Raw genomic sequence first — 14,700 nt, 5'->3', positions numbered from 1 at the left:
GGAATAGATATGCATGCTAGATTTGATATGCTATTATGGTAGATCCGTAGGACTACCTGTGATACTGTCTGCTTATTTGTATATGATATTATCTTTTTATATGTCGACATATTGTATGGGTTGGGTTGAGGTTGTATTGCTCCGTGTTGTAGCCAACAAACCCTGGAGTATGCCAGATATGAGTTGAGGGCCAGGGAGGACATGCCAGAATCATACTGAGGACTCATGAGCATCCCATATACGAGCTGAGGGCCGGGAAGGGCATTCCAAACTCGTACTAAGGGCTTAGCGGTATTTAGTCCAAGGATTGATCAGGCCAGGGAGCAAGCCTGGCATAAGCTGTGGACCGAGGGCAAGCCAGACTTATGTTCTGGGCTTAGGGGTAATCTATTTTGTTAAGCTGTGGACCCATTACATGTTGTTATTCTATTTGTGTTATATGTTATGTATCGTTATTTTGGAGGAACTCACTAAGCTTTGGGCTTACAGTTTTGGATTGTGTTTCAGGCACCTCAAAGGACCGCGGCAAGGCAAAGGCATGATCGTGCACTTCCTCATGTTTTTTTTTATGATTTTGGGATTTCTCTGATGTGAAACTTATTTTGAAAGCAATTTATATACAATGTTGGTTTTGGGTTGTTAAAAAGTTTAAAGTTTTCAAGAATTTTATGAATGTTACACATACAATACATACCGCCTGACGGCTCACGACTTTTTGTCTATGTGCTAGAGTCATGGTATATCACTGATCCATGGTCAACCTATAACATTAGGGCCTATAATCGGTCTGTCATCACCTATAGACCCATGACCTTTCACCAATCAATCATCGCTTGTAGACTCACGACCTTTCGTCGATCAGTCATTATTGCATATCGTCATAAGAACATATCATTTGACTAGCAGTCAACATACAAAAAACTATACTGGTCTAAGTATACATATGTACTAAAATAGTACCACACCTTTTATAGTAGAGTGAGAAAACTCACATGAATCAAGAAGTCACAAATCCATAGCAGTCTCAGCAAATAAACGGCCAGCACCTAATACCAAACATACTATGTCCAATACTCAAATATATCAAAGTTTGACCAAAAGTCAAATTGGTCAAAAAGTCAATGGTAAATGATCAAACACGCCACGACCTTCAAAAGACGTGTCGCGTCCATAAAAATACAAAATAGTCGCGACGGGACTCATGAGACGTGCCACGACCCATAAACAAGGACATCGTGTGTATTGACTTAACAACCTTCCTTGTTAAGCTCTTAATCCCTTAAGTCAGAACTCCACACTCTCCCGAAATCATCCAAAGTGCTTCTTAATGGATAAAGTTTCTAACTTTATCCAAATAAATGTGTCCAATAAGTCTAACACCAACCCAAAATCTAAAATGGGTACAAAAAGATAAGTCCTTCATGTATGGAGCCAAGAGAGCTCATACATGTACTCTTTTCTTCATGTTTGGTCCAGAAATGATAAGAAAAAATAACTCTATAATCCTAGAGTTTTCCTAAACTCCAAGTAATATTAAGAAATGGAACCAAAATACACTCAAACAACCCAAAACTTTAGATTTATGCATTAAAGCCATAAAAGTTGGAATTTTTTAATTTACAAAGGTCTAAAAGATGATGAGAAGGTTGAGACTTCTCTTGATCAAAATTGCTTCACTTGCACTGAAACTCAACCTTCTTTTGCAAGGAACACTCTAAAAGGCAAAAGGCTCCAAAGAATCACAAAAAGGAGCCTAGGGTTTCTCTTTAGGGCTCTCTGGAGATGAAGGCTAAGGAAATGATGAAACCCTAAAAGTTAGAACCATTAAATTGGGTCCAAGTCCTGAGACCCATGTTTTTTAACCTTTACATAGGCTTGTTGCACCATTCACTTAAGGTACATCGCACCTAACACATGGCATTCACGCCGCGTCAAGAAAATGTTGCGTCATGTTCCAACTCCAAAACCCATTTTCGTAAACGTTAAAAATTAAATAACTTGGTAAATAACATACCGGAAAACATGCGTTACATATTGAGACACAAAAAAGATTCATACGTCTTATACAGTTGGGCCTACATCTTTTTGAAGCTATATTTTTATTGTGTTTGTCAAAATATTTTTGAATGTGTTTGTAAATGAGTATGCTTGTTTGTTTGTTTTTGGCTGTGTTCATTTTGATAAATGATCTCATAAACTACTTTTGATTGAGTTTAAAGATAATTGGTGATTGTTATTTGACGTGGTAACACTTCATAAATTGCTAACTTTTGGCTTATTTATTTTGAATGGTAATTTATTTTCTTCATTATGTTTGAAATGGTAATGTACTTTTTTGTATATTATATTATGGTAATATACTTTGTTTATTATGGTTGAATTCGTAATGTAATTTGTTTGAAGATTCAGGAATGGTAAAAGTACATATACACAAATTTTTATGTACTTTTAATAATAAATACTTATTTATTATTTGTTTATAAAAAATGTTAATATGTATTTTGAAGTATAAAACTATAAATACATATTTATTATCTATATATTATGTAGACGCAAAAATATACGAAAAATACAAATTTAAGGAAAAAATACAACTTTTTCCATGTGTATGTGTGCAAGATTAAAAACCCAAAATGGCTACAGCGTAGTGGGTAATTAAGGCATTGGCCTTGTTTGCTTGAGGTTGCGAGTTTGATTCCGGCATCTTTTCTTTGTGTTCTCACTTCTTCAGTTTTTTAAATGAAGCTACTAAACTAATGTATATGTCAACCATTAAGACTAGTCGGTTACCAACATGGTAGCCACGTGACATGCTAACCGATTATAGAGTTTAAAACCTGTTAAGCGATATATAAGAAGCAAAAAAAATGAAAACTTTCTATTTTAACACACCTAAAAGTGATTTTAGAATAAATTGTAATTTTTCGAAAAAACTTAAGGGTTTTAATGTATTTTTCCTAATTCTAAACCTAAACCTTAAATATAAATTATTTATTTTTAACCATATTATTTATTTTAAATGATATTTATATATAGGATATATAATTAGTGCAGATATATAAATACAAATATAAATATATAGATATGAATGCATATACAAAAAGAAAAAAGTACATATAATTCTTATATTTAATGGAGTCACCATTTACATCTTTTAATATTATCACAAATGAACTTTGGGAAAAGGGATGTCTGGTACACTTCATTATATGCCTTACATCATCCTGTAGCAGGGTTTTATTGTATATCTGTTTTAAGTTTTGGATTAAACCAAAAAGACCATACATTCGTTATGTCAAAAATCAAATATACACGGAATACATAAACCAAAAAACTCGTTAGTCTAGACTAATTTATAACTTTTAATTATAATTTTTAAATAATTCTGTTAATTACAAAATTTTTTAAAGAGATAACTGAGCCTGCTAATCCCTTCATACCTTCACTACTGTATATATGTCCCGAATCTCGATCGTCATACTTTTATAACGGAAATTCAACAAAAGCAAACCTTTCTAATTCCGTGTTTTACTCTTTTTAATCAGTGTAAGAGAACTGAGAAGACAGAAAACTACAGAAAACTACTTTTTTATAGTAACTAAAATTTTACACATTCTTCATCAGTTAATTTTATAATAAAATGACTAAGGCACTTAATTAATAGTTAAACCTTGATTAATTAACACAAGAGGCTTAATTCTCTAGTAAAGAGACTAGGAGGGGTTTGACTAGGTGGATGCATGAATTTACAATTAGGGCATGAAGGTGAAGTCTTGAACATCATCACCAACATATGACACTTTTTACACACTGCTGTTACCATCTCTTGTTGTTGATCTCCGCCTTCCAACGCCAACCACGAGGGTGCTCCACCACCAGCGCTGCTGTTTTTGCTGGAGGTTTTGCTTAGAGACTTGAACTTTGAGAAGTTGTCTGCAACATGGTGTTTCCTTGTGGTATCCGATGATCCACAGGGTAGGTTGAGCTCAAGATCAAGACTCATGTTATTGGCTGGTTCTGGACTGCATCTCGGATCCTTTGAAGTCTTTTTATGAGTTCTTGTGTTATAATAGTATATTTGGCCAGACTGCATTGATAAATTATTATAAGAATATTAAAAAGTAAATGAAGAATTGAATTGTTTGTAAACAAATAGACGAAATAAGAGTAATTCAATCCTAAAAGAGTTTGCTTAATTTGAAGCGTCCATAAGTTAAGACGTGTGAGCTCGGTCTCTTGACGAACTCTTCATAATTCACTAAAAAATCTTAAAACTTTTCCGTATACAAAAACTGAAAATCATGAAAAATCATGAAAAATATTTTTCTTCTTAAATGATGAAACTGTTGGTGATCACGTGGATGTATCTCACTCAATAACTTGAAACCGGTTTTTGAAAGAAAAGTTTTCTTTAAAGCAAAAGTGTTCCTCTAAGTCTTTCTAAAAAAACAAAAGTACGTACCTTTAATTAAGAACAAAGTATTTTAATTATTTATGTGAGATTTATAATTCAATTACCTTGATATCGAGGCATCGTTGCCACTCCAAGGGCATGGGAGTCTCAAGATGAAGCTCAGTGTCAAGCACCGATCTTTTTGAGTATTTAATTTTTGACTCGTTGAGGTCATCCAAGAAACCTTCTGGTTGTAACGACCCCTCGCGTTTCCTCTTTCTGGAAGAATCCTCGCAGTCTTGAATCATTGTTGATATAGGCAAGAGAGATGCATGAAAAGAAACCATATATTTGAGAGAGAGAGAGAGAGAGAGAGAGAGAGAGAGAGAGAGAGAGAGAGTGAGAGAGAAGTTCTCCTCTTCTTATCACTGCTGGTGTGTGTGTTTAAGGCGTTGTGTGTGTGACCAAGATTGTGGAGTGGTTATGAGATTTATATAGAGGAGAAGAGAAAAAGGAGGTAAATGAGGTTAGCATAAATAAAATAAGCGCATAACTGCAAGGGAGAATCTAAAAGGGGCAAAATAATAAATGTGAAACTAGTAAGGCCCCATCAGAACTCCCCATGACGTGCACTTCAAGTGAAGTTTGAGTTTTGCAATTACTGCTACAATATATATATTGTGTGTAGTTCTACCAAATGTTTAAGTCACAACCAACTCTCTCTTTCATATGTGTGGTCACATTTACTCATATGCATGCATGATTATGAGACCTATGTTATGAACCGAGCAAAATTAATAATATGAACGATTTGTTTGGTTATGAAGTAAGAATTTATACCCTGTTCATGAGTACTTTACGCCAATACAAATTGACGTAGTTTTGATGATATTTTTTTGTTGTAATTCATGATATATATCGACTCATTACTACTGTTGTTGACCAAAGACTACATCTGAAATCTGATTGACCACTCATGCATGTTGTATATAAAATTTGATTAAAGTTAGGAACTTAGCATACCACACACACACACCTATTATTAAATGAAAAGTATATATTTTGATAAATAATTTCAATTTAAACTATACACTTGTCCTTAATAATTCATATACATTGATTATACATATCAAAAACTCGTTAAAGGTCATAATCACCTATTAATTGTATGTTCGCATATGAGATAACTACATATTTGAGATTGATGATGAAATATATTTCCATATACTAGCTCCATCTATTGGTTGTCATCTATTAATTATAACAGGTTATGATGAGATAGCAATCCAATTAATATACATTCAGTTGGTAAATCCAATTAAAAATATATAGGAAATACTAACATAATAAACAAATTATGTCTTTCTGCATGCTATGATTTTTATCCTACAGTCGGATTCTTATGATCATTCTCTCCAATACATATAGTTGCAACTAATATAACAGGTCGCTCATCTTTACTTTTGTTATACCAATATGACATGTATATGATCAAATACATAAAGGTTCAAATATCTCACTGAACGACATGGATTGCGCACATCTTTTGATCATATAAATAGTGAAACTATTTGTCTTTAAATTTGTGTATTGATACGCTCCTGAGATGCCTAACACACAAATGTAATATCAGTACTCGAAATTTATGTGTTGCTATAATTAACCGAATTACAATACTCTAGAAATCAAAGAGCTTTAAACTTTCAGTATGCACTAGGACTACATGTGTCTCTTAACATTGATAAGAAGGACTTAAAAGTCACGTTAACGAAGAGAAAGGGGTGTAGTGTAATCTATCATTAAATTAGGAGTAAGAGAGCCTGTATAGATACAGTTGAAGGAAGCCATGAATGCACATAGAGAAAGAGCTTTTAATGGGGTTTCATTAAAAACCAACTTCCACAATTGGGTCACTCAAAGAACTACAAAACTTTAATTAAAAGCACCCAACACCCCCTCGGCTATTAAATTTGACACGTCCCCTTGTATTTAAAACATTAGTCATCTTCCCCCTTTGAACTACTAAAACTTTTAAAGCTTTCCACAACCCCCTCTACACACTTTAAATCCCACCATAAGTTTATTCATCTACTCCTATGAATTTATGTCCTCTCTCTCCATTTTAAACAACCATATTAACTCATGTCCTCTTTCTTTTCTTTTCTTTTTTTTCATTTTGTTGTTTGAAAATATAAAAATTGTCTTCATGCCATTTATGTTTTAGGGTACTACAATTAAGAGATAATGGAAGTAGAGTGGTACTGATGATACTGTGTTTCTTAAACGATCATTCATGTGAAATAGTTATTTAGATAGGATATGTGGGGTACGTTTCAATTAGAATGAACGGGTTTCTCTTATTAGTCATTTACGAGGCCTTAAATAGTATTAATACTGCCCTAGCTAATTGAATTAAAGCATTATCTTGCCTTAGCCTTAAGGACAAATACAAATGCTTAAAGAATGTCCAATCCATATATCAAAGTGTATCAAATCTAGAACACAAAACCACATTGTTTAGGGAAATCAATAAAAAAGAAATAGTAAAAAATACTAGTGGTATCAAAGAATCAAAGTTGATCACCCATCAAAGTATCAAAGAATTGAAGTATCAATGTTTATGTATCAAACAAATGAACAGTCATTCAATCAATTAATATCTTCTTATTTCTAGGCCTCTAAGAGCGAAGACAAAACAATAATCATAAATTCACAAATCCAGAATCACATTTAATTGTTAATTGTATCTATGATGCTTCTCAGTTTCTTTGATTTCTTAATTCTGAGTGAGACTCAGACAAATAGCAATTGACAATGACAAACATGGAGTGTGGAGGGTGTTGGGGTAAAATAAAAAAAATTATGTCATTATATATATGTATTTAACGTTTATATAAAAGATTTATAAAATAAAAAATGCAGTAAATTTTATAATCAAACAAATAATATAAACAAAAACTTATCAAAATCATCTAAAACAATATCATCATGCATTTTTTGAAGCGAAGACATCTTTTATTTTACAATAATCAATATTTTGTAAAAAAATCACTCTCAATACTTAAAATCGTTAATGCATTCAATCTTTCTTGAGTAATGGGAGTTCGGAGATAGGATTCAAGAGCTCTAATTTTATAAAAACTTATTTTCATTGAAGCAACCATAATCAGTATCGTCAACAATATTCTATATGCAACCAACACTTTAAGAAACATATGCATTCTTTTTGCATATTCCATTTTTTGAATAGATGTCCAAAGACTTTTACCTTTATATGTTTCATCTAACAACATTTCTTCAAAATTTGTAATTCAATAAATAAACTACTTCCATCATATCATATTCTTCACCATTTTTCAAATTGAACTAAGGATTTAAAAAATATATTTTTTTAATTCATGATCAACTAAAGAAATTAATTTGAAATCAACAAACAAAAAACCAAATATAGATTCAAAATATTGTATTTGTTCAAAATCTATTTTTCAGTTGAGCAAAAGTCATATCTACAAGAATAATAAAATAATCTTTTCTAAATGTTTCTTGATAATATTAGTGTTCTTCGTTATCTAGAATTTCATCAAACTGATTTTTATTATAAATACGTATTTAGGAAATTCAGGTTCAACTCCAATATTATTTGCTATTTCTTAGTAATAGCATAGTCAAACCTACTTTCCCTATATCCTTCAAAATCATTAAGCAGCCCCTTTAAATTTTTTTTGCCACAACATCAAGAATAATATATAAAATTTTACTTTCCAAATTAATTTTATACAAAATTTTGTACCATATACATAAACTTAAAATAAATTTAAAATTAGAAAGTTCGTCATTTACTAGTGATTCAACATCTCTATACATTTTATCCTCATCACTTATTTTAGATAATTTTATTAAAGCTTCTCTTATTTGGAAAAATTGTGTTTTTATTGTTTTAACGGTTTTGATATGACTTTCGCAATGAGTAGCAAATAATGATTTAAGTGTTAGATCATTTATAAATTCAAAAAGATACTTTATCTTTTTATAGAATTAGAAAAAACATTATAAATTGTTTGACATGTACCAAAAAACATTTTTGCCTTGTGCGAAAATTTGTCATATCACACAAAACGATTTTTAAACTATGACATACACAAGACATAAAAAAAACTCTATAATGTAAATCAAGAAATCATTTTTTTTAACGCATTAGTGTTTTTCTTTCATATTTATTCCATTATCGTACCCTTGATCATGAACATAACTAATATTCAAATCAAGTGATTTTAGAGCATCTTGTAGAACATTAAAAAGACCTAGAACAGAAGTATCTTCTACAATTAAAAACTCTAAAAAATACTCTTCTTTCTTTTAATGGAACATTTACCATATCTACACATCTTATAATCAAATTCATTTGTTCTTGGTGACTTGCATCCGGAGTGCTATCAAGAATTATAGAAAAAAAATTTGCTTTTTTTTAATAAGTTCACTTTTTACCTCGGATGCCAACATTTCAGTTAAATCATTTTGAATTTTATGACTAAGATGATGATGATTATGCGTTTCTTTGTCTTTAATCGTTCGAAATGTTCTTTCATTACCGGATCAAACTCAGCAATCGATTCAAGCACACTTCAAAATTTACAATTCGAATTTTTATAAATTTTTTCATTTATACCACAAAAAGCCAAATAATTTTTTTGCTAAACATTTTACAACAAAAATAATTATAACCATAATTTCTTTCCAATGTTCGGTATCTTTTATTTATCATTTATTGTAATTTTTTATCAATTATTTATTTTTATTTAACCTAATTTGTGTTTCAAACCAAGTTCTTAAATTGATCATATGATCAGAACTATTTTCATGGTGTTTTAATGTTTCATTAAGATGTTTCCAATCTTTAGTTCCTTCGGTTGCCATATTACTTTTAGTTCGAACAGTTTTAAATAACCTACAATAAAACTTTATCAAGTTCGTTTGAATACACTAACCATTTGCTATCATAAAATCATCAGTTCTTAATTTACAAATAAAAAATCACATGCAAAATGTCTACCAATCGCATTTTTTGGAAAAATTGAATTGGTATCAATTTCTCTATTAGACATTTTTTCTATTATTAAATCTTTCATTTTTAAATCTAAATCATCTCGTACTCTAGGATAAAAATTATTAAAATCACTTGGTTTATCTTCATCAACAAAGTCATTATTTTCAAAATCATTAGGAATTTCAACCGGATCATTGGAAGTACTAGGTGGATTATTAAAATTATTAATCGGATAATTAAAATTATTTTTATTTCCATTTTGATTTATAACAAAAAAAAAATATTCAATGAACCTTTTAAATGATTAGCCTCTTCTTGTTTTTTTTTGTTTTCTATTTTGAGCACCTAATGGTTGTTTTGGGGAATCATATTAAAAACTCAACAAATCTAATTATAAAAGCTAAACAAAGAAAGATACAACTTGACCAAAGTTTATGAAATAAGACTTATGTTGCCTCTAGAAGTCTGGATATGAGGTATTCAAAATAAAAGAAGTCAAAAATATGGCTCCTGCTTCACATCACATAAACTAGAACACAAAAAGTTTAGAACAAATCTTTAGAAATTTGTATGAGAAGTAAACCACATATAGTCATCAATTTTTCTTGAAGGTTGAATCAAACCATAAAAATCATATGCAAAACAATAGATTTCAAGCACAAATAGAGGAGAAATCAGAGCTCAAACAGTGGAGAAATCAGACACAAAAATCCATTAAGTCATTGAGACTTTGACTCTTATTTACCGTAATCAAATAGATAAGAAATAAAGTAGATTTCTAAAACAAACCTAAATAAAAATATTTCAAAATTGAACTAACCTAAATTTAATTTATGAAACAGTAGATATCGAGCACAAATAAAGGAGAAATCAAAGCTCAAATAGTGGAGAAATCATATACAAAAATTCAATAAGTCCTTGAGACTTTCACTCTTTTTAACTATAATCAAATAGAGAAGAAATTAAATAGATTAGAAATAAAGTAAATTTATGAAAGAAACCAAAATAAATAGGTTTTGAAATTAACCTCACCCAAATCTGATTTATGAAACAACAATAAGAAACGATCACACCTAAATCATTAAATTAGAAATTTAGAATAATAATGGTATCAGTATCACTATATCTCGAAGACTCGGACCTAGAAGGCTAGAACCATGATCTTAAAGTTGAAACATATTAGATAAATCTCTATATCATAATTGTCAAGTGTCAACTGATAACTAAGAAATTGAGATATGAGAGCTAAGTATTATCGATTTATCGACTGAAAGTGAAAAATAGATAAATTTGTTCTTACTTTTTATTTATCAAAGACATATTCTAGCCATTGATTTCTCCCACTGACAGCAACATTAAATGGTTTCTAGTGGACGTTTCATTTCTCTATGCACTTTTGATGATCAATTGATTGTTTGGTGCGTTTCTTTTTCCTATTTCTTGCTCATAGCCAAAAACAAATCACAAGATATAGGTTAAGTTTTATGGGCCATTAGTATATATACTATAGACATAGTTGGACTAACTAGATGCCCCCAATATTTTGCTGCCCTGGACCTAAGCCCAAGTCTCCCATGTATTGGGTGAGGCCAAGGTGGAACTATGGTCATAGGTTAAATGAGGTTGATCGACGTCCGATGATCGCTAGTGGCTTTTCAACGACAACATGTGTGTTGCATGAAATGTGGAAGTTGGAACATCCGAAGGGAAGTCAGAGTTTCAATTTACATTTCAGCAGATCAATTGCACAATTTTTTTCTCTTTTTTTTGCTAATTTTAAGTATGACTCGACTATTATCTATTGGGTTATATTTTAAGTGGATTGGACTATTGAGATAAAATATGAGCTATTAAGATATCAAGCTAAATTTATTTTTCAAACCCTATAATGTAAGAACCTGAAATTTAGAGAAAGTTGACTTTTAGTCAAATATTGACCAAAAGAATAAAATGGTCAATTATGAGAAAGATATGATATTATGAAGTTGGGACTTCATGAAAATGGCCAATAAGAGTTAAAGTCGCATAGAAGATGTTATGAGTAAGTTCAAGAGAAAAAAGGTATGAGAAGATGAATTTATGTCCAAAAGGGTAAAATGGGAATTTTATGCTTTTTGGGACAAGTTTCTGACTTAATAGATTAAGATTTGTATTAATTCAATGAGTTGTGACTTAACAGAAGTGTAGAGTTTGTTCCTACCTTTGCGTAGACATAAAGATCATAGAAAATGAGTTAAAAATGAAGAAGATACAAAGGTTAGAAGTTGGGACAAAGTTGTCCCAAAGTTGGAATGGAATCAGCCCAAGGGGCTGCTGTCAAACCACAACCACAACATGGTGGGTAGACCTCCACGTGAGGCAAGGGTTTGACATAAGAAAGAAGAAAAATGCATTTTTCTCCGCAGTGTGATGTATGGGCACCACTATGCAGTGGCAAAAGTAGGTTACTAGTGGAGGAAGCGCAATATGGCGTGGCAAGCATTTACGCAGCCATTGACCGAGTTCAAAGTGGTCACTATAACGTGGTGAGTAAGAAACTACAACACGGTTACGCATCATAATCTAAGGTTGTTAAGACTTTCATTTTTGTCATAAACACCACCTAAGCCCTATAAGGCTGAGCTCCAACGATTTTGCGAAATGATGAGGGGCATGTGGCGGTTAAGGATGTTTAGATTACTTAAACAAGCATTGTATGTAACCCTCATGAGTGGGATTAATCCAATGAGATTTAGAGTCTGAAAGCCTAACTAACGAGATTATGTTAATTGGTGCATTAGATGTTAGATAGCAATGAATTAGGTATTATATGATGCTTAATTCATTAATTGATTGAGATTAAGAAACAAAGAATGAAAAGATACATTTTTTTATCCATTGAGTTGTTATTTTGACTTAGAGAGTCATTAAGCTCTTTATAGGCTAAGAAAAGTATTGAGATACTTATGTATATGTATGATTCAGCCTAATAGAAAAAAAAGGTGGATCCAGATGCATCAATGGTAGAGTAGAGGAAGATGAGAAAGTTAGTCTTCACTGACTAATAAGGTGAGTTATTACTTATAATCTCCCTCTTTATATTATGCGTGTGCGTGTGTGTGTGTATATATATATATATATATATATATATATGGATGTATGTTTCAAAGCAGATAGTGTTGAGCATCAGCGCTACCAGTTAATCTAAAACCAATTGGTGTTAGAAAGGGCACAACCTTACCCATATAGTGCATTCAGCCATCCAGGACTAGGCACTAAATTGCGGCACTCCATCCATCGTGCGAGGACTTGGTCGATGCCATTTCTGACCCCCAAAAATCCCCCCTCAAAAATTGCTCCCTGAGAGAATCGAACCCTGGCCACTGGCTCTGATACCAATTGTGGGAATAATAAATAGATTGACAGATTCTATAACGAGTACGTGAATAGATCGACAGATTCTATAACGAGTACGTGAATAAATGACAAGAATAATGAAGATCAAACGTGTGCCGAATGCTTAGATTAATAAACTTTAGAAGAGTTCAACGAGAAATTATCTGTGAAAGCTTACAATGGCAACTAGGGTTTTACAAGCGTTAACTCGAAGAATGCATGCATGCACTCTATATATAGGCTAGACTATTAAAGCAAAATATGAGAATGGACAATCCCCAATCGGTATAATAAACCTATACTAGCACATACATTTAACACAACACAATTAAGCCCAACAGTGGAGAGCTGCCACGACGTAGCTAAGCGCAAAAAACACATTATAGTCTATTTTAAGAGCTCATTTCGATCATTCTTCATGGGTGATCGATTGGGAGTTGAGATGAGAAGATGATGATGTGAAAATGGTGCCAAGATGAGTAAGAGACGATGGATTGAGAGGATTAACATCCATTCCCCCTTGAGGTAATGATTTCTTCATTTTTATGAAGCTTTGAGCTTTAATGGTGGAATCATTAATTTGGTTAGATTGCTTTAGTTAGTCGATTTATAACTCAATTATGATGCTATTGATAGTGTATAGAAGCTTTTAAGAGGCTTCGGGAGTGATTTCCATGGTGAAAACAATTTAGTGATTGTTAGGGGTTGAAACCCTAACTAACGTTTTTGAGTAATTGATGCTTTAGAGTTAGATTACAATGAATTAGGTAATATGGAGAGCTTAATTCATTAATTGATTGAGATTTTGAGATAGAGAATGAAAAGATAGAGTTTAACCCATTAAGTGGTTATTTTGATCTAAAGAGTCATTAAGCTCTTAATAGGCTAAGACAAGTATTAATATGATTGTTAATGTTTATGAATAGGCCTAAGAGAAAAATATGGACCAAGAAGCATCAATTGAAAATTGGAACCAAAGTGGGATAGTTAGTGTTCACTAACTGATATAGTGACTTATCACTCATACACTTTCTTTATGATTGGTATATGTTTGATTATATATATATATATATATATATATATATATATATATATATATATATATATATATATATATATATATATATATGTAACATCCCCCTCTGGCACGTATCACAATATTGTCCGCTTTGGGCCACTCGGCACGAGGACTTCCCAGGGGGTCACCCATCCTGGTACTACTCCCGCCCAAGCACGCTTAACTGCAGAGTTCTTATGGGATCTGCTGTCCTCACGGCTTTAAAACACGTTGTGACAAGGAAGGTATCCACACCCCTTTATAAGGAAATGTTTCGTTCTCCTTCCAAGCCGATGTGGGATCAGATCTAACCCACTTTCACCCCCCATTATAGGGTTCGACGTCCCCGTCGAACACATCGACCCGTGCCCTGACTTTGATACCATTTGTAACATCCCCCTCTGGCACGTATCACAATATTGTCCGCTTTGGGCCACTCGGCACGAGGACTTCCCAGGGGGTCACCCATCCTGGTACTACTCCCGCCCAAGCATGCTTAACTGCAGAGTTCTTATGAGATCTGCTGCCCTCACGGATTTAAAACGCGTTGTGACAAGGAAGGTATCCACACCCCTTTATAAGGAAATGTTTCGTTCTCCTTCCAAGCCGATGTGGGATCAGATCTAACCCTCTACGGGGACGTCGAACCCTATAATGGGGGGTGAAAGTGGGTTAGATCTGATCCCATATCGGCTTGGAAGGAGAACGAAACATCTCCATATAAAGGGTGTGGATACCTTCATTGTCACAACGCGTTTTAAAGCCGTGAGGGCAGTAGATCCCATAAGAACTCTGCAGTTAAGCGTGCTCGGGCGGGAGTAGTACCAGGAT

The 14,700-nt window shown here is 32.6% G+C and overlaps 1 protein-coding gene and 1 pseudogene across 1 annotated transcript; both read right to left on the bottom strand.

The window, feature by feature from the left end:
• Window positions 1–3,572: 3,572 nt before the first annotated feature.
• On the bottom strand, window positions 3,573–4,893 carry LOC111921256 (protein CURLY FLAG LEAF 1). Its single transcript, XM_023916830.3, has 2 exons — window positions 4,519–4,893; window positions 3,573–4,087 (listed from the first exon to the last, which is right to left on the bottom strand). The coding sequence occupies exons 1-2, from the start codon at window positions 4,738–4,740 to the stop codon at window positions 3,680–3,682; spliced, it is 630 nt and encodes a 209-aa protein (XP_023772598.1). The 5' UTR covers window positions 4,741–4,893; the 3' UTR covers window positions 3,573–3,679.
• Window positions 4,894–14,301: 9,408 nt separating this feature from the next.
• On the bottom strand, window positions 14,302–14,419 carry LOC128129424 (5S ribosomal RNA; annotated as a pseudogene).
• Between the last annotated feature and the right edge of the window lie 281 nt (window positions 14,420–14,700).

The sequence above is a fragment of the Lactuca sativa genome, chromosome 9 (assembly GCF_002870075.4).
Source record: "Lactuca sativa cultivar Salinas chromosome 9, Lsat_Salinas_v11, whole genome shotgun sequence".
Taxonomy (NCBI): Eukaryota; Viridiplantae; Streptophyta; class Magnoliopsida; order Asterales; family Asteraceae; genus Lactuca; species Lactuca sativa.
This window is presented reverse-complemented; position numbering and strand designations above follow the sequence as displayed.